The sequence below is a fragment of the Vidua macroura genome, chromosome Z, assembly GCF_024509145.1.
Source record: "Vidua macroura isolate BioBank_ID:100142 chromosome Z, ASM2450914v1, whole genome shotgun sequence".
In the NCBI taxonomy this organism is placed as follows: domain Eukaryota; kingdom Metazoa; phylum Chordata; class Aves; order Passeriformes; family Viduidae; genus Vidua; species Vidua macroura.
Genome location: NC_071611.1, coordinates 74,457,970 through 74,482,846, shown reverse-complemented (window position 1 = coordinate 74,482,846; position 24,877 = coordinate 74,457,970). Strand labels below are relative to the sequence as shown.

At 53.9% G+C, this 24,877-nt stretch overlaps 1 protein-coding gene across 1 annotated transcript in view; it reads left to right on the top strand.

Moving 5' to 3' along the window:
* The first annotated feature begins 2,465 nt into the window (after positions 1 to 2,465).
* LOC128822360 (serine/threonine-protein kinase PAK 3-like) overlaps positions 2,466 to 24,877 on the top strand; it is a 41,519-nt gene continuing 19,107 nt past the window's right edge. Inside the window, exons 1-3 of the mRNA XM_054004056.1 lie at positions 2,466 to 2,481; positions 3,646 to 3,683; positions 5,030 to 5,161. Coding sequence (XP_053860031.1) covers positions 2,466 to 2,481; positions 3,646 to 3,683; positions 5,030 to 5,161 — 186 coding nt within the window. The remainder of the gene's footprint in view (positions 2,482 to 3,645; positions 3,684 to 5,029; positions 5,162 to 24,877) is intronic.

Here is a 24,877-nt window from a genome sequence, read left to right as displayed (position 1 = left end):
GACCTAACGGACTGTCAGGTGGTATCTGGGGAAACTTTACTGGGGTCCCCGTCCCCATGGAATCAGAGGGCTTGCTTTTCCTCCATCCCATCTTCCAGGACACCTTCATGCACACACACACTCGCGGCCCCGTTTGTGGCCCAGCCCCTCTCGGGGTCTGGAAACCGCACTACTTAGAGGTCCACACTTGCCTCGTCCTAAAGGGACGTCTCATAGGTTATGTCCTGGGATCCCAACCCCAACCGAGAGGATTCCCACTTTTATACTCACGCTGTTCTGCGTCTTCACCCAGGCTTTGTGCACAAAGATTATGGGGTTACCGGTATCCCTTTTGCTTAATACCAAATTTAGGTTCATTGGTAAGGGTCCGGGAAGGCAAAGCCTGCACCAGGGCCGCTGCAGAGGCAGCGGGGCGCCTCCCTGATGAGGAATTCCCACCCGGTCGCCCTCATCCGAGTCACGGCACCAAATTTGTTATGGACAAATTCAGTTGGGGAGGCCAATTACAGAAAAATCAATTAACAAGAATTTATTAAGCAAGCGGTAGTGAGCAAAAGACAGCGCTGGGCGTCCGGAGAGTCTCTGCTCTACCACGGCATGCCCCCCCACCCCTTGCCCTTTTTGTTTTTATAATCTTTTTTTTTTTTTCTTCTTTCCAGGTGACGTATTTTCTCTCAATGCACTCTGCGCCTGTGCAATTGGTTGCTAGGGGTTGTGGGGGAGGTCCTGGAAGTGCACAGCCTACCTGCCCCCCCCCACACCAAGCACCACGCTCTATCTCCTTCTCCTGCTCAGCGGATTTTTGGGAAACCAGGGGTTGGTATGTATTATTTGCCACTGGAACTAATGGAATAAATTTGCTTTGCAAGCCCAGTTGTGTCTTAGATTATTTTGTGCATGAGTCTCCTCCTGAACCGGTGGCAATGACCACCAGGGACCTACAGGATACTCCTACTCTGCTGTCAATCAATTCTGAGAAATGATTTAAATATGTCAAAGAATTGGGAGTAATGTTTAGCCTGTGAGTTTCAGCAAAGTATTGACTCTGTCTTAGTTCCATGGATACAAACTAGTAAGTGAGATTGCTGGGTGTGCAGGTGTTAGGGAAGTGATTCCCTATGCACCGAGTACTGAAATAAACAAATGCCTCCTTTCTAAGCCTGAGCTGGCAGCAGGGATCAGGCCCTGCTTGGTAACTTTCATTTTGGCAACTTCTGTGAACAGGTAAGAAAGGTCAAAATGAAACCTTTTCCAGCTATTCCCCTCTGCTTCATCTTTTTAGGCGCCAGAACTCTGTGCCACAGGTGGCCTGGCTGTGTGCAGAGCAATGCAGCCCCCACAAACCCCTTGATTTCCCCACAAGCTGCCATGCCTTGTTCCCAGGTGTGCCCAGCTCTGCCAGGAGAAAGAGCCCGCAGCGCAGTGGGCACCGTGCCCTGCCCAGCCAGGGCTCTCTGGCACAGAGCAGCAGCAGCAGCTCCAGTGCCTTTCAACCCACTCCTGCCTTGGCTTCTCCTGGGACACAGAAGCCTCTGGAAATCAGCATTGCCAGTCGCAATGCAGCTTGGAGCAGCTCCTGTGGGCAGGCAGATGCTGCCAGTTTGACTGCTTCCAAAGGGGAATAAAGGCAGAGATGTACGTGCTCAGGAGCCCTGGGCATATCCAGGAAACGTGTAAATATGTGGGAGATTTGTGAGGAATTATTTCAGCTGTTATGCCAACAGTGCCTTCTCTCCTGGTTCTGTGTGTTCTAGATGAGTAATGTAACAGTTGGCTCTCCCAATTAAGAGGTAGATAGTATGTGGATGTTACAATGTATAGTGATGTTATTGTAATATATCCTCCCATAGCCTTATTTCCCCTCCCCCTTGTAACAGCCTTGGTAGTCAGGGCTTTTGGGGAGGGCCGGCTTGTGACCAGGAGGCGCGGTGTAACAACACCTGACCTCCAATCAAGATGTAAGAAAGTAATCTCCACCAGTGGACAGCAGAGAAAGAGTTGACTGATAAAACTTTGGAGGGGCTAAGGGTATAAAAGGCAGAGCATCTGTTTTGTAGATGAGCTGCTCGTAATGGTCATAGAGACTCCCAGTGCTGCAATTTTTCCTTATTCAGTCCTTTGTTAAGGTTTATTAAACCTTTAACATTTTAAAAGTGAGGGTCATTTCTCAGATGTGCAGTGCTTTGGGCTATTCTCTTGGTCAGCTTTCCTTTGCTTGGGTCCCATCTGAGTGCTTTGTTGGGGTACAGGCTGTAGGTGCTTGGTGCGCTCTTGGAGTTACTCTTGGATCCCTTGAACAGCAGGGTTTGGCCCACAAAGGGAATTTGTGCTACTTTGTGACAGAGGAGAACTTCCCAGGCTATTTTGCGTTTGCTGTACAGATGGTTGGTTATTGCTTTGCATCAATTCACAGGCCAATATAGAGGGTTTGCATTGTGATGTCAGGGCATGGTTGCCATGCGGTCATGGTGACATCAGAAGGTTGCTGTGGTGCACAAAAGGCCTCAGCGTCAGAGCAGCCCTAGGCCTTGCTCAGTGCAGGATGCTCAGTGCATCCTCCTGGTTGAGGCACGTGTCAGTGGGCAGCTGCACACTGACAAGAGCCTTGTTTTTTCTCGTGTTGGAGTGAATCTGCGCAGCAGTGCTACAATGATTGAGCAATTTGCTGCTGCATTTGTCACTGTTTACGGCGTTTCTTATTCCGCCTATTACCTGACTAACCTGGCACGTAAGTAGAGGTTTTCCCTGGGTGTAACCGAACCTGGCTTTTGTATGTCTTCCTGCTCTTAGTGACCGAGTTATTTTGAAACAGAAGGAGCATTAGGGTGCCACTGGTTTGGGAAAGCTCCTGTCAAGAGATTCAGCTAAAAAGGGGGTGTCTGTAGGCACAGGGGCAGCATTTGCAAGGGAACCTGCAGGGGTTCTGGTCCCTCCACAGGAGAATCTGAGGCAGCAGAGTCTGTCATTTCCTCAGATTGCTGGGACAAGCAAGACAGCTTTGAAAATATAAACTGGAGAACTCCTTGGAAGGCCTTCTAAAAACTCTGCAGTTGTTCCCAGAATTCAGAGAAAGCTTCTTTCTTTCTACATTTTGTCATGAAAGGATTTGAGTGCCTAACTTGACCCTTGTCTAAGTGCTAAAATAGTGATTCCCTTTGCAATGAAATGCTAACTCCAAAGCAGTGAGTATCTGCTCCTGAACCCTGGAGCTGCTGCTGTGCTGCGTCACAACAGAGCTGCCACAGCTCAGTGGAATTTTGGGGAAGCTTTTCTGGGCAACTGTTTCCAGCAAGTTAATGAGAATTAGTGCATACAACTGATTAATAAAAAAAAAAAAGGGCACTGGAAGGAGAGAATTTTTAAAGATGTGTTATCTGTTCGGTAGAACAGGAGCATTGAGTGTGAAAGAACAATTTGCATTTTCTTGATCACGTTTATATTAATTTACCAGCTAAACAGGCCAAAGTGTAGGCACGACCAAGAATATGGTCCTGATCTCTTGCTGGTTGCGTGAATGAAATGTGTCTCCTGGAGGGATATTGTGAAGCGGAAAATACTCTCTGTTTGCGATTCTTGTTCTGTGGGATTCACCAGACCAGGCAGTTTTCTGACAGCATCTGCTTCATTTTCCCTTGCCCACTACAGGTCACCTGAAGCATGTATTCAGCGGTGCTGATGCTAAGGTAAGTGAGCAAGGAAAATTTCATCTTGGTGGTGTTTAGGTATTGTAGAGTACGCTGTGAGCTTAGCCAGAACAAGTAGACTGTTCAGGGCCAGCCATGCAGGCCAAAAGAAAAACCATTTTCATTCCTTCAACAACAAACAACAAGGCAAATCTGGATATTTCCTAATTTCCATCTCAGAGCCTTTAAGTCTTACAAACTAAGATTTGCAGAGAGAATATTATTTCCTAACACCAAACACGGATGAATACTTAATAAACAGCAATTTCCTATAGAGTTCAATTAGCCCATTTTCATAAAGCCACAGTGACTTAGACTTTTATTCCTATCAAATATCAGGAAACTTCCTAAAAAGATGTGGTTGTACAACAAGAAGGACAAATTAAAATTGTGGATATTGTATTTAAAGTCAAAGGGGCAAGTTTGTGGTGGGGGAGCTGCGTGGGCCCAAAGGACCCAGGGGTGCCGGTCAAGAGCAGCTGAAGGTGGGCCAGCACGTGGCCAGGGAGCCAAGAAGGGCAAGGGCGTCCTGGCCTGTGTCAGCAAGAGTGGGGCAGCAGGAGCAGGGCAGGGAGCGTCCCCCTGGGCTGGGCAGCGCTGCGGCCACAGCTGGGAGTGCTGTGCCCAGTTGTGGGCCCCTGTGAGCAGAAAGTCCTTGAGGGGCTGGAGCGTGTGCAGAGGAGGACACGGGAGCTGGGGAAGGCTGTGGAGCGCAAGGCCAAGGAGGAGGTGCTGAGGGAGCTTTAGCCTGGACAACGGGAGGCTCGTCAGGGCCCTTCAGGCACACTTCCATAGATCCATAGAGGACAGCGCTCACCCCAAGGCCTGCTTCCCTGCCAAACATCCCCGCTCTGCATGCAAGGGCTTTAGCCACCTGAGCAGGTGACACTTGCAACTTGTGGTTTCTTGGCTTGCTAGGAGGAGAAGCCCTGCTGATTTTCTCTCTTCCCAGCAAGCAAAGATGCTTCTGCACAAGCTTTCCTGCCCTTTTCCTGCACCGAATGGGATTCTGATCCACTTGTAGTTTTCCATGTCTGCTGCAGCAATAGCAAAGGCCTTGCTGGCTATTTCCTACTTTTCCATTTCACAGCTTTCAAGAGCTAAAAGCTCCCTTGTGCAGAGGCACTGTGCCTTGCAGATAGCAGCCATGGAGGACTATCAAATTCCTAGGCAAATTCCTAGAGTTCTCTTGAATTAGCCCATTTCAATCTGGCCGGAGTGACTTAGAATGCCATTGCTAAGAAAGCTGATGATTCTCCTTCAAAGAGGTGGTTGTAGATGCCAGGAGAAAGGAGGTTCTAAACGATAGGTAACGGCCTGTCCCTCATGTTTCTCTCTTGTCACAGATAACAGAAGCAGCAGCAGTCTCTGCCCTGGCTCCCTCTGCTCCTGAGGAAGAAGCCAAAGAAGAGCAAAATGTGCAAGATGACCACAAGCCTGCAGCTGTGGTCACAGCAGAGCCTGATGCTTCCAAGAGAGTAAGTGCCAGTTGTGGGTGGTGCTGTCTTTAGTGCAAGGCAGAGCTGCAAGTTTCTGAGCAGCCAGCACTTGCTGTTGCTGGCTGAGGATGCTGAGTGCTGGAATCCCGCAGGACGCGGCCATTTCCTGCAGGCAGGGACAGCTAGAAATTGGCCCTTGGCCTGTCACCTTGAGGCACCCAAGAGCTGGGGGCTGCGGCTCAGCTTCTGCCTACTTGGCTCAGTGAAGCTCTGTCTCTGGGCTTCTGCAGGGCCGTGGCCAAGGGCACAGGTGCTCGTGCTGGAGGTCACGGGGCTTTCTTTAGTTGTTTTCCCTTTGTGCAAAGGTGTGTTTGGCTTGTGGAAGTGTTCTGCAGTTTTCTGCAGCAGTTCTTCACTTGTACGGTCTCTTTTGGCTTTTGATAAGCGGCAAGGAGATGATTGCATTGTCCATGAAGCTGGGGTAGGCTATTATTGTGGGGTGAGGCCAAAGGAAGCAAGTGCCTTGTAGGGAAGGCTTCTTGCCAGGCAAAAAGCAGAAGGGGCAAGTTTCTGTGGATGCGTTTTGGGATGAAGCCTGCAGCTTTGGAAATGGCATTAGTGCCTCGGGTGGGGGTGAAGCTGCAAGTCCTTGACTGCTGTCTTGTGTTGCTGAGAAGAGGAAGGACATCTTGGAATTGTGGCTGCTGTATTTGACGTCAAAGGGGCAAGTTTGTGGTGGGGGAGCTGCGTGGGCCCAAAGGACCCAGGGGTGCCGGTCAAGAGCAGCTGAAGGTGGGCCAGCGCGTGGCCAGGGAGCCAGGAAGGCCAAGGGCGTCCTGGCCTGTGTCAGCAAGAGTGGGGCAGCAGGAGCAGGGCAGTGAGCGTCCCCCTGGGCTGGGCAGCGCTGCGGCCACAGCTGGGAGTGCTGTGCCCAGTTGTGGGCCCCTGTGAAGCAGAAAGTCCTTGAGGGGCTGGAGCGTGTGCAGAGGAGGACACGGGAGCTGGGGAAGGCTGTGGAGCGCAAGGCCAAGGAGGAGGTGCTGAGGGAGCTTTAGCCTGGACAACGGGAGGCTCGTCAGGGCCCTTCAGGCACACTTCCATAGATCCATAGAGGACAGCGCTCACCCCAAGGCCTGCTTCCCTGCCAAACATCCCCGCTCTGCATGCAAGGGCTTTAGCCACCTGAGCAGGTGACACTTCCAATTTGTGGTTTCTTGGCTTGCTAGGAGGAGAAGCCCTGCTGATTTTCTCTCTTCCCAGCAAGCAAAGATGCTTCTGCACAAGCTTTCCTGCCCTTTTCCTGCACCGAATGGGATTCTGATCCACTTTTACTTTTCCATGTCTGCCGCAGCAATAGCAAAGGCCTTGCTGGCTATTTCCTACTTTTCCATTTCACAGCTTTCAAGAGCTAAAAGCTCCCTTGTGCAGAGGCTCTGTGCCTTGCAGATAGCAGCCATGGAGGACTATCAAATTCCTAGGCAAACAGAGTTCTCTTGAATTAGCCCATTTTAATCTGGCCGGAGTGACTTAGAATGCCATTGCTAAGAATGCTGATGATTTCTCCTTCAAAGAGGTGGTTGTAGATGCCAGGAGAAAGGAGGTGCTAAACGATAGGTAACGGCCTGTCCCTCATGTTTCTCTCTTGCCACAGATGACAGAAGCAGCAGCAGTCTCTGCCCCGGCTCCCTCTGCTCCTGGAGAAGAAGCCAAAGAGGAGCAAAAGGAGCAAGACGACCACGAGCCTGCAGCTGTGGTCACAGCAGAGCCTGATGCTTCCAAGAGAGTAAGTGCCAGTTGTGGGTGGTGCTGTCTTTAGTGCAAGGCAGAGCTGCAAGTTTCTGAGCAGCCAGCACTTGCTGTTGCTGGCTGAGGATGCTGAGTGCTGGAATCCCGCAGGATGCGGCCATTTCCTGCAGGCAGGGACAGCTAGAAATTGGCCTTTGGCCTGTCACCTTGAGGCACCCAAGAGCTGGGGGCTGTGGCTCAGCTTCTGCCTGCTTGGCTCAGTGAAGCTCTGTCTCTGGGCTTCTGCAGGGCCGTGGCCAAGGGCACAGGTGCTCGTGCTGGAGGTCACAGGGCTTTCTTTAGTTGTTTTCCCTTTGTGCAAAGGTGTGTTTGGCTTGTGGAAGTGTTCTGCAGTTTTCTGCAGCAGTTCTTCACTTGTACACTCTCTTTTGGCTTTTGATAAGCGGCAAGGAGATGATTGCGTTGTCCATGAAGCTGGGGTAGGCTATTCTTGTGGGGTGAGGCCAAAGGAAGCAAGTGCCTTGTAGGGAAGGCTTCTTGCCTGGCAAAAAGCAGAAGGGGCGAGTTTCTGTGGTTGCGTGTTGGGATGAAGCCTGCAGCTTTGGAAATGGCATTAGTGGCTCGGGTGGGGGTGAAGCTGCAAGTCCTTGACTGCTGTCTTGTGTTGCTGAGAAGAGGAAGGACATCTTGGAATTGTGGCTGCTGTATTTGACGTCAAAGGGGCAAGTCTGTGGTGGGGGAGCTGCGTGGGCCCAAAGGACCCAGGGGTGCCGGTCAAGAGCAGCTGAAGGTGGGCCAGCGCATGGCCAGGGAGCCAAGAAGGCCAAGGGCGTCCTGGCCTGTGTCAGCAAGAGTGGGGCAGCAGGAGCAGGGCAGTGAGCGTCCCCCTGGGCTGGGCAGCGCTGCGGCCACAGCTGGGAGTGCTGTGCCCAGTTGTGGGCCCCTGTGAAGCAGAAAGTCCTTGAGGGGCTGGAGCGTGTGCAGAGGAGGACACAGGAGCTGGGGAAGGCTGTGGAGTGCAAGGCCAAGGAGGAGGTGCTGAGGGAGCTTTAGCCTGGACAACGGGAGGCTCGTCAGGGCCCTTCAGGCACACTTCCATAGATCCATAGAGGACAGCGCTCACCCCAAGGCCTGCTTCCCTGCCAAACATCCCCGCTCTGCATCCATGTGCTTTAGCCACCTGAGCAGGTGACACTTCCAATTTGTGGTTTCTTGGCTTGCTAGGAGGAGAAGCCCTGCTGATTTTCTCTCTTCCCAGCAAGCAAAGATGCTTCTGCACAAGCTTTCCTGCCCTTTTCCTGCACCGAATGGGATTCTGATCCACTTTTAGTTTTCCATGTCTGCCACAGCAATAGCAAAGGCCTTGCTGGCTATTTCCTACTTTTCCATTTCACAGCTTTCAAGAGCTAAAAGCTCCCTTGTGCAGAGGCACTGTGCCTTGCAGATAGCAGCCATGGAGGACTATCAAATTCCTAGGCAAACAGAGTTCTCTTGAATTAGCCCATTTCAATCTGGTCGGAGTGACTTAGAATGCCATTGCTAAGAATGCTGATGATTTCTCCTTCAAAGAGGTGGTTGTAGATGCCAGGAGAAAGGAGGTGCTAAACGATAGGTAACGGCCTGACCCTCATGTTTCTCTCTTGCCACAGATGACAGAAGCAGCAGCAGTCTCTGCCCTGGCTCCCTCTGCTCCTGGAGAAGAAGCCAAGGAGGAGCAAAAGGAGCAAGACGACCACGAGCCTGCAGCTGTGGTCACAGCAGAGCCTGATGCTTCCAAGAGAGTAAGTGCCAGTTGTGGGTGGTGCTGTCTTTAGTGCAAGGCAGAGCTGCAAGTTTCTGAGCAGCCAGCACTTGCTGTTGCTGGCTGAGGATGCTGAGTGCTGGAATCCCGCAGGACGCGGCCATTTCCTGCAGGCAGGGACAGCTAGAAATTGGCCTTTGGCCTGTCACCTTGAGGCACCCAAGAGCTGGCGCCTGTGGCTCAGCTTCTGCCTGCTTGGCTCAGTGAAGCTCTGTCTCTGGGCTTCTGCAGGGCCGTGGCCAAGGGCACAGGTGCTCGTGCTGGAGGTCACGGGGCTTTCTTTAGTTGTTTTCCCTTTGTGCAAAGGTGTGTTTGGCTTGTGGAAGTGTTCTGCAGTTTTCTGGAGCAGTTCTTCGCTTGTACAGTCTCTTTTGGCTTTTGATAAGCTGCAAGGAGATGATTGCGTTGTCCATGAAGCTGGGGCAGGCCATTCTTGTGGGGTGAGGCCAAAGGAAGCAAGTGCCTTGTAGGGAAGGCTTCTTGCCTGGCAAAAAGCAGAAGGGGCAAGTTGCTGTGGATGCGTTTTGGGATGAAGCCTGCAGCTTTGGAAATGGCATTAGTGCCTCGGGTGGGGGTGAAGCTGCAAGTCCTTGACTGCTGTCTTGTGTTGCTGAGAAGAGGAAGGACATCTTGGAATTGTGGCTGCTGTATTTGACGTCAAAGGGGCAAGTTTGTGGTGGGGGAGCTGCGTGGGCCCAAAGGACCCAGGGGTGCCGGTCAAGAGCAGCTGAAGGTGGGCCAGCGCGTGGCCAGGGAGCCAAGAAGGCCAAGGGCATCCTGGCCTGTGTCAGCAAGAGTGGGGCAGCAGGAGCAGGGCAGGGAGCGTCCCCCTGGGCTGGGCAGCGCTGCGGCCACAGCTGGGAGTGCTGTGCCCAGTTGTGGGCCCCTGTGAAGCAGAAAGTCCTTGAGGGGCTGGAGCGTGTGCAGAGGAGGACACGGGAGCTGGGGAAGGCTGTGGAGTGCAAGGCCAAGGAGGAGGTGCTGAGGGAGCTTTAGCCTGGACAACGGGAGGCTCGTCAGGGCCCTTCAGGCACACTTCCATAGATCCATAGAGGACAGCGCTCACCCCAAGGCCTGCTTCCCTGCCAAACATCCCCGCTCTGCATCCATGTGCTTTAGCCACCTGAGGAGGTGACACTTCCAATTTGTGGTTTCTTGGCTTGCTAGGAGGAGAAGCCCTGCTGATTTTCTCTCTTCCCAGCAAGCAAAGATGCTTCTGCACAAGCTTTCCTGCCCTTTTCCTGCACCGAATGGGATTCTGATCCACTTTTAGTTTTCCATGTCTGCCGCAGCAATAGCAAAGGCCTTGCTGGCTATTTCCTACTTTTCCATTTCACAGCTTTCAAGAGCTAAAAGCTCCCTTGTGCAGAGGCACTGTGCCTTGCAGATAGCAGCCATGGAGGACTATCAAATTCCTAGGCAAACAGAGTTCTCTTGAATTAGCCCATTTTAATCTGGCCGGAGTGACTTAGAATGCCGTTGCTAAGAATGCTGATGATTTCTCCTTCAAAGAGGTGGTTGTAGATGCCAGGAGAAAGGAGGTGCTAAACGATAGGTAACGGCCTGTCCCTCATGTTTCTCTCTTGCCACAGATGACAGAAGCAGCAGCAGTCTCTGCCCCGGCTCCCTCTACTCCTGGAGAAGAAGCCAAAGAGGAGGAAAAGGAGCAAGACGACCACGAGCCTGCAGCTGTGGTCACAGCAGAGCCTGATGCTTCCAAGAGAGTAAGTGCCAGTTGTGGGTGGTGCTGTCTTTAGTGCAAGGCAGAGCTGCAAGTTTCTGAGCAGCCAGCACTTGCTGTTGCTGGCTGAGGATGCTGAGTGCTGGACTCCCGCAGGACGCGGCCATTTCCTGCAGGCAGGGACAGCTAGAAATTGGCCTTTGGCCTGTCACCTTGAGGCACCCAAGAGCTGGGGGCTGCGGCTCAGCTTCTGCCTGCTTGGCTCAGTGAAGCTCTGTCTCTGGGCTTCTGCAGGGCCGTGGCCAAGGGCACAGGTGCTCGTGCTGGAGGTCACAGGGCTTTCTTTAGTTGTTTTCCCTTTCTGCAAAGGTGTGTTTGGCTTGTGGAAGTGTTCTGCAGTTTTCTGGAGCAGTTCTTCACTTGTACACTCTCTTTTGGCTTTTGATAAGCAGCAAGGAGATGATTGCGTTGTCCATGAAGCTGGGGTAGGCTATTCTTGTGGGGTGAGGCCAAAGGAAGCAAGTGCCTTGTAGGGAAGGCTTCTTGCCTGGCAAAAAGCAGAAGGGGCGAGTTTCTGTGGTTGCGTGTTGGGATGAAGCCTGCAGCTTTGGAAATGGCATTAGTGGCTCGGGTGGGGGTGAAGCTGCAAGTCCTTGACTGCTGTCTTGTGTTGCTGAGAAGAGGAAGGACATCTTGGAATTGTGGCTGCTGTATTTGACGTCAAAGGGGCAAGTTTGTGGTGGGGGAGCTGCGTGGGCCCAAAGGACCCAGGGGTGCCGGTCAAGAGCAGCTGAAGGTGGGCCAGCGCATGGCCAGGGAGCCAAGAAGGCCAAGGGCGTCCTGGCCTGTGTCAGCAAGAGTGGGGCAGCAGGAGCAGGGCAGTGAGCGTCCCCCTGGGCTGGGCAGCGCTGCGGCCACAGCTGGGAGTGCTGTGCCCAGTTGTGGGCCCCTGTGAAGCAGAAAGTCCTTGAGGGGCTGGAGCGTGTGCAGAGGAGGACACGGGAGCTGGGGAAGGCTGTGGAGCGCAAGGCCAAGGAGGAGGTGCTGAGGGAGCTTTAGCCTGGACAACGGGAGGCTCGTCAGGGCCCTTCAGGCACACTTCCATAGATCCATAGAGGACAGCGCTCACCCCAAGGCCTGCTTCCCTGCCAAACCTCCCCGCTCTGCATCCATGTGCTTTAGCCACCTGAGGAGGTGACACTTCCAATTTGTGGTTTCTTGGCTTGCTTGGAGGAGAAGCCCTGCTCATTTTCTCTTTTCCCAGCAAGCAAAGATGCTTCTGCACAAGCTTTCCTGCCCTTTTCCTGCACCGAATGGGATTCTGATCCACTTTTAGTTTTCCATGTCTGCCGCAGCAATAGCAAAGGCCTTGCTGGCTATTTCCTACTTTTCCATTTCACAGCTTTCAAGAGCTAAAAGCTCCCTTGTGCAGAGGCACTGTGCCTTGCAGATAGCAGCCAGGGAGGACTATCAAATTCCTAGGCAAACAGAGTTCTCTTGAATTAGCCCATTTTAATGTGGCCAGAGTGACTTAGAATGCCGTTGCTAAGAATGCTGATGATTTCTCCTTCAAAGAGGTGGTTGTAGATGCGAGGAGAAAGGAGGTTCTAAACCATAGGTAACGGCCTGTCCCTCATGTTTCTCTCTTGCCACAGATGACAGAAGCAGCAGCAGTCTCTGCCCCAGCTCCCTCTGCTCCTGGAGAAGAAGCCAAAGAGGAGCAAAAGGAGCAAGACGACCACAAGCCTGCAGCTGTGGTCACAGCAGAGCCTGATGGTTCCAAGAGAGTAAGTGCCAGTTGTGGGTGGTGCTGTCTTTAGTGCAAGGCAGAGCTGCAAGTTTCTGAGCAGCCAGCACTTGCTGTTGCTGGCTGAGGATGCTGAGTGCTGGACTCCCGCAGGACGCGGCCATTTCCTGCAGGCAGGGACAGCTAGAAATTGGCCCTTGGCCTGTCACCTTGAGGCACCCAAGAGCTGGGGGCTGCGGCTCAGCTTCTGCCTGCTTGGCTCAGTGAAGCTCTGTCTCTGGGCTTCTGCAGGGCCGTGGCCAAGGGCACAGGTGCTCGTGCTGGAGGTCACAGGGCTTTCTTTAGTTGTTTTCCCTTTCTGCAAAGGTGTGTTTGGCTTGTGGAAGTGTTCTGCAGTTTTCTGCAGCAGTTCTTCACTTGTACAATCTCTTTTGGCTTTTGATAAGCGGCAAGGAGATGATTGCGTTGTCCATGAAGCTGGGGTAGGCCATTCTTGTGGGGTGAGGCCAAAGGAAGCAAGTGCCTCGTAGGGAAGGCTCCTTGCTAGGCAAAAAGCAGAAGGGGCAAGTTTCTCTGGTTGCGTTTTGGGATGAAGCCTGCAGCTTTGGAAATGGCATTAGTGCCTCGGGTGGGGGTGAAGCTGCAAGTCCTTGACTGCTGTCTTGTGTTGCTGAGCAGAGGAAGGACATCTTGGAATTGTGGCTGCTGTCTTTGAAGTCAAAGGGGCAAGTTTGTGGTGGGGGAGCTGCGTGGGCCCAAAGGACCCAGGGGTGCCGGTCAAGAGCAGCTGAAGGTGGGCCAGCGCGTGGCCAGGGAGCCAGGAAGGCCAAGGGTGTCCTGGCCTGTGTCAGCAAGAGTGGGGCAGCAGGAGCAGGGCAGGGAGCGTCCCCCTGGGCTGGGCAGCGCTGCGGCCACAGCTGGGAGTGCTGTGCCCAGTTGTGGGCCCCTGTGAAGCAGAAAGTCCTTGAGGGGCTGGAGCGTGTGCAGAGGAGGACACGGGAGCTGGGGAAGGCTGTGGAGTGCAAGGCCAAGGAGGAGGTGCTGAGGGAGCTTTAGCCTGGACAACGGGAGGCTCGTCAGGGCCCTTCAGGCACACTTCCATAGATCCATAGAGGACAGCGCTCACCCCAAGGCCTGCTTCCCTGCCAAACATCCCCGCTCTGCATCCATGTGCTTTAGCCACCTGAGGAGGTGACACTTCCAATTTGTGGTTTCTTGGCTTGCTAGGAGGAGAAGCCCTGCTGATTTTCTCTCTTCCCAGCAAGCAAAGATGCTTCTGCACAAGCTTTCCTGCCCTTTTCCTGCACCGAATGGGATTCTGATCCACTTTTAGTTTTCCATGTCTGCCGCAGCAATAGCAAAGGCCTTGCTGGCTATTTCCTACTTTTCCATTTCACAGCTTTCAAGAGCTAAAAGCTCCCTTGTGCAGAGGCACTGTGCCTTGCAGATAGCAGCCATGGAGGACTATCAAATTCCTAGGCAAACAGAGTTCTCTTGAATTAGCCCATTTTAATCTGGCCGGAGTGACTTAGAATGCCGTTGCTAAGAATGCTGATGATTTCTCCTTCAAAGAGGTGGTTGTAGATGCCAGGAGAAAGGAGGTGCTAAACGATAGGTAACGGCCTGTCCCTCATGTTTCTCTCTTGCCACAGATGACAGAAGCAGCAGCAGTCTCTGCCCCGGCTCCCTCTACTCCTGGAGAAGAAGCCAAAGAGGAGGAAAAGGAGCAAGACGACCACGAGCCTGCAGCTGTGGTCACAGCAGAGCCTGATGCTTCCAAGAGAGTAAGTGCCAGTTGTGGGTGGTGCTGTCTTTAGTGCAAGGCAGAGCTGCAAGTTTCTGAGCAGCCAGCACTTGCTGTTGCTGGCTGAGGATGCTGAGTGCTGGACTCCCGCAGGACGCGGCCATTTCCTGCAGGCAGGGACAGCTAGAAATTGGCCTTTGGCCTGTCACCTTGAGGCACCCAAGAGCTGGGGGCTGCGGCTCAGCTTCTGCCTGCTTGGCTCAGTGAAGCTCTGTCTCTGGGCTTCTGCAGGGCCGTGGCCAAGGGCACAGGTGCTCGTGCTGGAGGTCACAGGGCTTTCTTTAGTTGTTTTCCCTTTCTGCAAAGGTGTGTTTGGCTTGTGGAAGTGTTCTGCAGTTTTCTGGAGCAGTTCTTCACTTGTACACTCTCTTTTGGCTTTTGATAAGCGGCAAGGAGATGATTGCGTTGTCCATGAAGCTGGGGTAGGCCATTCTTGTGGGGTGAGGCCAAAGGAAGCAAGTGCCTCGTAGGGAAGGCTTCTTGCCTGGCAAAAAGCAGAAGGGGCGAGTTTCTGTGGTTGCGTGTTGGGATGAAGCCTGCAGCTTTGGAAATGGCATTAGTGGCTCGGGTGGGGGTGAAGCTGCAAGTCCTTGACTGCTGTCTTGTGTTGCTGAGAAGAGGAAGGACATCTTGGAATTGTGGCTGCTGTATTTGACGTCAAAGGGGCAAGTTTGTGGTGGGGGAGCTGCGTGGGCCCAAAGGACCCAGGGGTGCCGGTCAAGAGCAGCTGAAGGTGGGCCAGCGCATGGCCAGGGAGCCAAGAAGGCCAAGGGCGTCCTGGCCTGTGTCAGCAAGAGTGGGGCAGCAGGAGCAGGGCAGTGAGCGTCCCCCTGGGCTGGGCAGCGCTGCGGCCACAGCTGGGAGTGCTGTGCCCAGTTGTGGGCCCCTGTGAAGCAGAAAGTCCTTGAGGGGCTGGAGCGTGTGCAGAGGAGGACACGGGAGCTGGGGAAGGCTGTGGAGCGCAAGGCCAAGGAGGAGGTGCTGAGGGAGCTTTAGCCTGGACAACGGGAGGCTCGTCAGGGCCCTTCAGGCACACTTCCATAGATCCATAGAGGACAGCGCTCACCCCAAGGCCTGCTTCCCTGCCAAACCTCCCCGCTCTGCATCCATGTGCTTTAGCCACCTGAGCAGGTGACACTTCCAATTTGTGGTTTCTTGGCTTGCTTGGAGGAGAAGCCCTGCTCATTTTCTCTTTTCCCAGCAAGCAAAGATGCTTCTGCACAAGCTTTCCTGCCCTTTTCCTGCACCGAATGGGATTCTGATCCACTTTTAGTTTTCCATGTCTGCCGCAGCAATAGCAAAGGCCTTGCTGGCTATTTCCTACTTTTCCATTTCACAGCTTTCAAGAGCTAAAAGCTCCCTTGTGCAGAGGCACTGTGCCTTGCAGATAGCAGCCAGGGAGGACTATCAAATTCCTAGGCAAACAGAGTTCTCTTGAATTAGCCCATTTTAATGTGGCCAGAGTGACTTAGAATGCCGTTGCTAAGAATGCTGATGATTTCTCCTTCAAAGAGGTGGTTGTAGATGCGAGGAGAAAGGAGGTTCTAAACCATAGGTAACGGCCTGTCCCTCATGTTTCTCTCTTGCCACAGATGACAGAAGCAGCAGCAGTCTCTGCCCCAGCTCCCTCTGCTCCTGGAGAAGAAGCCAAAGAGGAGCAAAAGGAGCAAGACGACCACAAGCCTGCAGCTGTGGTCACAGCAGAGCCTGATGGTTCCAAGAGAGTAAGTGCCAGTTGTGGGTGGTGCTGTCTTTAGTGCAAGGCAGAGCTGCAAGTTTCTGAGCAGCCAGCACTTGCTGTTGCTGGCTGAGGATGCTGAGTGCTGGACTCCCGCAGGACGCGGCCATTTCCTGCAGGCAGGGACAGCTAGAAATTGGCCCTTGGCCTGTCACCTTGAGGCACCCAAGAGCTGGGGGCTGCGGCTCAGCTTCTGCCTGCTTGGCTCAGTGAAGCTCTGTCTCTGGGCTTCTGCAGGGCCGTGGCCAAGGGCACAGGTGCTCGTGCTGGAGGTCACAGGGCTTTCTTTAGTTGTTTTCCCTTTCTGCAAAGGTGTGTTTGGCTTGTGGAAGTGTTCTGCAGTTTTCTGCAGCAGTTCTTGACTTGTACAATCTCTTTTGGCTTTTGATAAGCGGCAAGGAGATGATTGCGTTGTCCATGAAGCTGGGGTAGGCCATTCTTGTGGGGTGAGGCCAAAGGAAGCAAGTGCCTCGTAGGGAAGGCTCCTTGCTAGGCAAAAAGCAGAAGGGGCAAGTTTCTCTGGTTGCGTTTTGGGATGAAGCCTGCAGCTTTGGAAATGGCATTAGTGCCTCGGGTGGGGGTGAAGCTGCAAGTCCTTGACTGCTGTCTTGTGTTGCTGAGAAGAGGAAGGACATCTTGGAATTGTGGCTGCTGTATTTGACGTCAAAGGGGCAAGTTTGTGGTGGGGGAGCTGCGTGGGCCCAAAGGACCCAGGGGTGCCGGTCAAGAGCAGCTGAAGGTGGGCCAGCGCATGGCCAGGGAGCCAAGAAGGCCAAGGGCGTCCTGGCCTGTGTCAGCAAGAGTGGGGCAGCAGGAGCAGGGCAGTGAGCGTCCCCCTGGGCTGGGCAGCGCTGCGGCCACAGCTGGGAGTGCTGTGCCCAGTTGTGGGCCCCTGTGAAGCAGAAAGTCCTTGAGGGGCTGGAGCGTGTGCAGAGGAGGACACGGGAGCTGGGGAAGGCTGTGGAGCGCAAGGCCAAGGAGGAGGTGCTGAGGGAGCTTTAGCCTGGACAACGGGAGGCTCGTCAGGGCCCTTCAGGCACACTTCCATAGATCCATAGAGGACAGCGCTCACCCCAAGGCCTGCTTCCCTGCCAAACCTCCCCGCTCTGCATCCATGTGCTTTAGCCACCTGAGCAGGTGACACTTCCAATTTGTGGTTTCTTGGCTTGCTTGGAGGAGAAGCCCTGCTCATTTTCTCTTTTCCCAGCAAGCAAAGATGCTTCTGCACAAGCTTTCCTGCCCTTTTCCTGCACCGAATGGGATTCTGATCCACTTTTAGTTTTCCATGTCTGCCGCAGCAATAGCAAAGGCCTTGCTGGCTATTTCCTACTTTTCCATTTCACAGCTTTCAAGAGCTAAAAGCTCCCTTGTGCAGAGGCACTGTGCCTTGCAGATAGCAGCCAGGGAGGACTATCAAATTCCTAGGCAAACAGAGTTCTCTTGAATTAGCCCATTTTAATGTGGCCAGAGTGACTTAGAATGCCGTTGCTAAGAATGCTGATGATTTCTCCTTCAAAGAGGTGGTTGTAGATGCGAGGAGAAAGGAGGTTCTAAACCATAGGTAACGGCCTGTCCCTCATGTTTCTCTCTTGCCACAGATGACAGAAGCAGCAGCAGTCTCTGCCCCAGCTCCCTCTGCTCCTGGAGAAGAAGCCAAAGAGGAGCAAAAGGAGCAAGACGACCACAAGCCTGCAGCTGTGGTCACAGCAGAGCCTGATGGTTCCAAGAGAGTAAGTGCCAGTTGTGGGTGGTGCTGTCTTTAGTGCAAGGCAGAGCTGCAAGTTTCTGAGCAGCCAGCACTTGCTGTTGCTGGCTGAGGATGCTGAGTGCTGGACTCCCGCAGGACGCGGCCATTTCCTGCAGGCAGGGACAGCTAGAAATTGGCCCTTGGCCTGTCACCTTGAGGCACCCAAGAGCTGGGGGCTGCGGCTCAGCTTCTGCCTGCTTGGCTCAGTGAAGCTCTGTCTCTGGGCTTCTGCAGGGCCGTGGCCAAGGGCACAGGTGCTCGTGCTGGAGGTCACAGGGCTTTCTTTAGTTGTTTTCCCTTTCTGCAAAGGTGTGTTTGGCTTGTGGAAGTGTTCTGCAGTTTTCTGCAGCAGTTCTTGACTTGTACAATCTCTTTTGGCTTTTGATAAGCGGCAAGGAGATGATTGCGTTGTCCATGAAGCTGGGGTAGGCCATTCTTGTGGGGTGAGGCCAAAGGAAGCAAGTGCCTCGTAGGGAAGGCTCCTTGCTAGGCAAAAAGCAGAAGGGGCAAGTTTCTCTGGTTGCGTTTTGGGATGAAGCCTGCAGCTTTGGAAATGGCATTAGTGCCTCGGGTGGGGGTGAAGCTGCAAGTCCTTGACTGCTGTCTTGTGTTGCTGAGCAGAGGAAGGACATCTTGGAATTGTGGCTGCTGTCTTTGAAGTCAAAGGGGCAAGTTTGTGGTGGGGGAGCTGCGTGGGCCCAAAGGACCCAGGGGTGCCGGTCAAGAGCAGCTGAAGGTGGGCCAGCGCGTGGCCAGGGAGCCAGGAAGGCCAAGGGTGTCCTGGCCTGTGTCAGCAAGAGTGGGGCAGCAGGAGCAGGGCAGGGAGCGTCCCCCTGGGCTGGGCAGCGCTGCGGCCACAGCTGGGAGTGCTGTGCCCAGTTGTGGGCCCCTGTGAAGCAGAAAGTCCTTGAGGGGCTGGAGCGTGTGCAGAGGAGGACACAGGAGCTGGGGAAGGCTGTGGAGTGCAAGGCCAAGGAGGAGGTGCTGAGGGAGCTTTAGCCTGGACAACGGGAGGCTCGTCAGGGCCCTTCAGGCACACTTCCATAGATCCATAGAGGACAGCGCTCACCCCAAGGCCTGCTTCCCTGCCAAACATCCCCGCTCTGCATCCATGTGCTTTAGCCACCTGAGGAAGTGACACTTCCAATTTGTGGTTTCTTGGCTTGCTAGGAGGAGAAGCCCTGTTGATTTTCTCTTTTCCCAGCAAGCAAAGATGCTTCTGCACAAGCTTTCCTGCCCTTTTCCTGCACCGAATGGGATTCTGATCCACTTTTAGTTTTCCATGTCTGCCGCAGCAATAGCAAAGGCCTTGCTGGCTATTTCCTACTTTTCCATTTCACAGCTTTCAAGAGCTAAAAGCTCCCTTGTGCAGAGGCACTGTGCCTTGCAGATAGCAGCCAGGGAGGACTATCAAATTCCTAGGCAAACAGAGTTCTCTTGAATTAGCCCATTTTAATGTGGCCAGAGTGACTTAGAATGCCGTTGCTAAGAATGCTGATGATTTCTCCTTCAAAGAGGTGGTTGTAGATGCGAGGAGAAAGGAGGTTCTAAACCATAGGTAACGGCCTGTCCCTCATGTTTCTCTCTTGCCACAGATGACAGAAGCAGCAGCAGTCTCTGCCCCAGCTCCCTCTGCTCCTGGAGAAGAAGCCAAAGAGGAGCAAAAGGAGCAAGACGACCACAAGCCTGCAGCTGTGGTCACAGCAGAGCCTGATGGTTCCAAGAGAGTAAGTGCCAGTTGTGGGTGGTGCTGTCTTTAGTGCAAGGCAGAGCTGCAAGTTTCTGAGCAGCCAGCACTTGCTGTTGCTGGCTGAGGATGCTGAGTGCTGGACTCCCGCAGGACGCGGCCATTTCCTGCAGGCAGGGACAGCTAGAAATTGGCCCTTGGCCTGTCACCTTGAGGCACCCAAGAGCTGGGGGCTGCGGCTCAGCTTCTGCCTGCTTGGCTCAGTGAAGCTCTGTCTCTGGGCTTCTGCAGGGCCGTGGCCAAGGGCACAGGTGCTCGTGCTGGAGGTCACAGGGCTTTCTTTAGTTGTTTTCCCTTTCTGCAAAGGTGTGTTTGGCTTGTGGAAGTGTTCTGCAGTTTTCTGCAGCAGTTCTTGACTTGTACAATCTCTTTTGGCTTTTGATAAGCGGCAAGGAGATGATTGCGTTGTCCATGAAGCTGGGGTAGGCCATTCTTGTGGGGTGAGGCCAAAGGAAGCAAGTGCCTCGTAGGGAAGGCTCCTTGCTAGGCAAAAAGCAGAAGGGGCAAGTTTCTCTGGTTGCGTTTTGGGATGAAGCCTGCAGCTTTGGAAATGGCATTAGTGCCTCGGGTGGGGGTGAAGCTGCAAGTCCTTGACTGCTGTCTTGTGTTGCTGAGCAGAGGAAGGACATCTTGGAATTGTGGCTGCTGTCTTTGAAGTCAAAGGGGCAAGTTTGTGGTGGGGGAGCTGCGTGGGCCCAAAGGACCCAGGGGTGCCGGTCAAGAGCAGCTGAAGGTGGGCCAGCGCGTGGCCAGGGAGCCAGGAAGGCCAAGGGTGTCCTGGCCTGTGTCAGCAAGAGTGGGGCAGCAGGAGCAGGGCAGGGAGCGTCCCCCTGGGCTGGGCAGCGCTGCGGCCACAGCTGGGAGTGCTGTGCCCAGTTGTGGGCCCCTGTGAAGCAGAAAGTCCTTGAGGGGCTGGAGCGTGTGCAGAGGAGGACACAGGAGCTGGGGAAGGCTGTGGAGTGCAAGGCCAAGGAGGAGGTGCTGAGGGAGCTTTAGCCTGGACAACGGGAGGCTCGTCAGGGCCCTTCAGGCACACTTCCATAGATCCATAGAGGACAGCGCTCACCCCAAGGCCTGCTTCCCTGCCAAACATCCCCGCTCTGCATCCATGTGCTTTAGCCACCTGAGGAAGTGACACTTCCAATTTGTGGTTTCTTGGCTTGCTAGGAGGAGAAGCCCTGTTGATTTTCTCTCTTCCCAGCAAGCAAAGATGCTTCTGCACAAGCTTTCCTGCCCTTTTCCTGCACCGAATGGGATTCTGATCCACTTTTAGTTTTCCATGTCTGCCGCAGCAATAGCAAAGGCCTTGCTGGCTATTTCCTACTTTTCCATTTCACAGCTTTCAAGAGCTAAAAGCTCCCTTGTGCAGAGGCACTGTGCCTTGCAGATAGCAGCCAGGGAGGACTATCAAATTCCTAGGCAAACAGAGTTCTCTTGAATTAGCCCATTTTAATCTGGCCGGAGTGACTTAGAATGCCATTGCTAAGAATGCTGATGATTTCTCCTTCAAAGAGGTGGTTGTAGATGCCAGGAGAAAGGAGGTGCTAAACGATAGGTAACGGCCTGTCCCTCATGTTTCTCTCTTGCCACAGATGACAGAAGCAGCAGCAGTCTCTGCCCCGGCTCCCTCTGCTCCTGGAGAAGAAGCCAAAGAGGAGGAAAAGGAGCAAGACGACCACGAGCCTGCAGCTGTGGTCACAGCAGAGCCTGATGCTTCCAAGAGAGTAAGTGCCAGTTGTGGGTGGTGCTGTCTTTAGTGCAAGGCAGAGCTGCAAGTTTCTGAGCAGCCAGCACTTGCTGTTGCTGGCTGAGGATGCTGAGTGCTGGAATCCCGCAGGACGCGGCCATTTCCTGCAGGCAGGGACAGCTAGAAATTGGCCTTTGGCCTGTCACCTTGAGGCACCCAAGAGCTGGGGGCTGCGGCTCAGCTTCTGACTGCTTGGCTCAGTGAAGCTCTGTCTCTGGGCTTCTGCAGGGCCGTGGCCAAGGGCACAGGTGCTCGTGCTGGAGGTCACGGGGCTTTCTTTAGTTGTTTTCCCTTTGTGCAAAGGTGTGTTTGGCTTGTGGAAGTGTTCTGCAGTTTTCTGCAGCAGTTCTTCGCTTGTACAGTCTCTTTTGGCTTTTGATAAGCTGCAAGGAGATGATTGCGTTGTCCATGAAGCTGGGGCAGGCCATTCTTGTGGGGTGAGGCCAAAGGAAGCAAGTGCCTTGTAGGGAAGGCTTCTTGCCTGGCAAAAAGCAGAAGGGGCAAGTTGCTGTGGGTGCGTTTTGGGATGAAGCCTGCAGCTTTGGAAATGGCATTAGTGCCTCGGGTGGGGGTGAAGCTGCAAGTCCTTGACTGCTGTCTTGTGTTGCTGAGAAGAGGAAGGACATCTTGGAATTGTGGGTGCTGTATTTGACGTCAAAGGGGCAAGTTTGTGGTGGGGGAGCTGCGTGGGCCCAAAGGACCCAGGGGTGCCGGTCAAGAGCAGCTGAAGGTGGGCCAGCGCGTGGCCAGGGAGCCAAGAAGGCCAAGGGCGTCCTGGCCTGTGTCAGCAAGAGTGGGGCAGCAGGAGCAGGGCAGGGAGCGTCCCCCTGGGCTGGGCAGCGCTGCGGCCACAGCTGGGAGTGCTGTGCCCAGTTGTGGGCCCCTGTGAAGCAGAAAGTCCTTGAGGGGCTGGAGCATGTGCAGAGGAGGACACAGGAGCTGGGGAAGGCTGTGGAGCGCAAGGCCAAGGAGGAGGTGCTGAGGGAGCTTTAGCCTGGACAACGGGAGGCTCGTCAGGGCCCTTCAGGCACACTTCCATAGATCCATAGAGGACAGCGCTCACCCCAAGGCCTGCTTCTCTGCCAAACATCCCCGCTCTGCATCCATGTGCTTTAGCCACCTGAGCAGGTGACACTTCCAATTTGTGGTTTCTTGGCTTGCTAGGAGGAGAAGCCCTGCTGATTTTCTCTCTTCCCAGCAAGCAAAGATGCTTCTGCACAAGCTTTCCTGCCCTTTTCCTGCACCGAATGGGATTCTGATCCACTTTTACTTTTCCATGTCTGCCGCAGCAATAGCAAAGGCCTTGCTGGCTATTTCCTACTTTTCCATTTCACAGCTTTCAAGAGCTAAAAGCTCCCTTGTGCAGAGGCACTGTGCCTTGCAGATAGCAGCCATGGAGGACTATCAAATTCCTAGGCAAACAGAGTTCTCTTGAATTAGCCCATTTTAATCTGGCCGGAGTGACTTAGAATGCCATTGCTAAGAATGCTGATGATTTCTCCTTCAAAGAGGTGGTTGTAGATGCCAGGAGAAAGGAGGTGCTAAACGATAGGTAACGGCCTGTCCCTCATGTTTCTCTCTTGCCATAGATGACAGAAGCAGCAGCAGTCTCTGCCCTGGCTCCCTCTGCTCCTGGAGAAGAAGCCAAGGAGGAGCAAAAGGAGCAAGACGACCACAAGCCTGCAGCTGTGGTCACAGCAGAGCCTGATGCTTCCAAGAGAGTAAGTGCCAGTTGTGGGTGGTGCTGTCTTTAGTGCAAGGCAGAGCTGCAAGTTTCTGAGCAGCCAGCACTTGCTGTTGCTGGCTGAGGATGCTGAGTGCTGGAATCCCGCAGGACGCGGCCATTTCCTGCAGGCAGGGACAGCTAGAAATTGGCCTTTGGCCTGTCACCTTGAGGCACCCAAGAGCTGGGGGCTGCGGCTCAGCTTCTGCCTGCTTGGCTCAGTGAAGCTCTGTCTCTGGGCTTCTGCAGGGCCGTGGCCAAGGGCACAGGTGCTCGTGCTGGAGGTCACGGGGCTTTCTTTAGTTGTTTTCCCTTTCTGCAAAGGTGTGTTTGGCTTGTGGAAGTGTTCTGCAGTTTTCTGCAGCAGTTCTTCACTTGTACAGTCTCTTTTGGCTTTTGATAAGCTGCAAGGAGATGATTGCGTTGTCCATGAAGCTGGGGCAGGCCATTCTTGTGGGGTGAGGCCAAAGGAAGCAAGTGCCTTGTAGGGAAGGCTTCTTGTCAGGCAAAAAGCAGAAGGGGCAAGTTGCTGTGGGTGCGTTTTGGGATGAAGCCTGCAGCTTTGGAAATGGCATTAGTGGCTCGGGTGGGGGTGAAGCTGCAAGTCCTTGACTGCTGTCTTGTGTTGCTGAGAAGAGGAAGGACATCTTGGAATTGTGGCTGCTGTATTTGACGTCAAAGGGGCAAGTTTGTGGTGGGGGAGCTGCGTGGGCCCAAAGGACCCAGGGGTGCCGGTCAAGAGCAGCTGAAGGTGGGCCAGCGCGTGGCCAGGGAGCCAAGAAGGCCAAGGGCATCCTGGCCTGTGTCAGCAAGAGTGGGGCAGCAGGAGCAGGGCAGGGAGCGTCCCCCTGGGCTGGGCAGCGCTGCGGCCACAGCTGGGAGTGCTGTGCCCAGTTGTGGGCCCCTGTGAAGCAGAAAGTCCTTGAGGGGCTGGAGCGTGTGCAGAGGAGGACACGGGAGCTGGGGAAGGCTGTGGAGTGCAAGGCCAAGGAGGAGGTGCTGAGGGAGCTTTAGCCTGGACAACGGGAGGCTCGTCAGGGCCCTTCAGGCACACTTCCATAGATCCATAGAGGACAGCGCTCACCCCAAGGCCTGCTTCCCTGCCAAACCTCCCCGCTCTGCATCCATGTGCTTTAGCCACCTGAGCAGGTGACACTTCCAATTTGTGGTTTCTTGGCTTGCTAGGAGGAGAAGCCCTGCTGATTTTCTCTCTTCCCAGCAAGCAAAGATGCTTCTGCACAAGCTTTCCTGCCCTTTTCCTGCACCGAATGGGATTCTGATCCACTTTTAGTTTTCCATGTCTGCCGCAGCAATAGCAAAGGCCTTGCTGGCTATTTCCTACTTTTCCATTTCACAGCTTTCAAGAGCTAAAAGCTCCCTTGTGCAGAGGCACTGTGCCTTGCAGATAGCAGCCAGGGAGGACTATCAAATTCCTAGGCAAACAGAGTTCTCTTGAATTAGCCCATTTTAATCTGGCCGGAGTGACTTAGAATGCCATTGCTAAGAATGCTGATGATTTCTCCTTCAAAGAGGTGGTTGTAGATGCCAGGAGAAAGGAGGTGCTAAACGATAGGTAACGGCCTGTCCCTCATGTTTCTCTCTTGCCACAGATGACAGAAGCAGCAGCAGTCTCTGCCCCGGCTCCCTCTACTCCTGGAGAAGAAGCCAAAGAGGAGGAAAAGGAGCAAGACGACCACAAGCCTGCAGCTGTGGTCACAGCAGAGCCTGATGGTTCCAAGAGAGTAAGTGCCAGTTGTGGGTGCTGCTGTCTTTAGTGCAAGGCAGAGCTGCAAGTTTCTGAGCAGCCAGCACTTGCTGTTGCTGGCTGAGGATGCTGAGTGCTGGACTCCCGCAGGACGCGGCCATTTCCTGCAGGCAGGGACAGCTAGAAATTGGCCCTTGGCCTGTCACCTTGAGGCACCCAAGAGCTGGGGGCTGCGGCTCAGCTTCTGCCTGCTTGGCTCAGTGAAGCTCTGTCTCTGGGCTTCTGCAGGGCCGTGGCCAAGGGCACAGGTGCTCGTGCTGGAGGTCACAGGGCTTTCTTTAGTTGTTTTCCCTTTCTGCAAAGGTGTGTTTGGCTTGTGGAAGTGTTCTGCAGTTTTCTGCAGCACTTCTTGACTTGTACAATCTCTTTTGGCTTTTGATAAGCTGCAAGGAGATGATTGCGTTGTCCATGAAGCTGGGGTAGGCCATTCTTGTGGGGTGAGGCCAAAGGAAGCAAGTGCCTCGTAGGGAAGGCTCCTTGCTAGGCAAAAAGCAGAAGGGGCAAGTTTC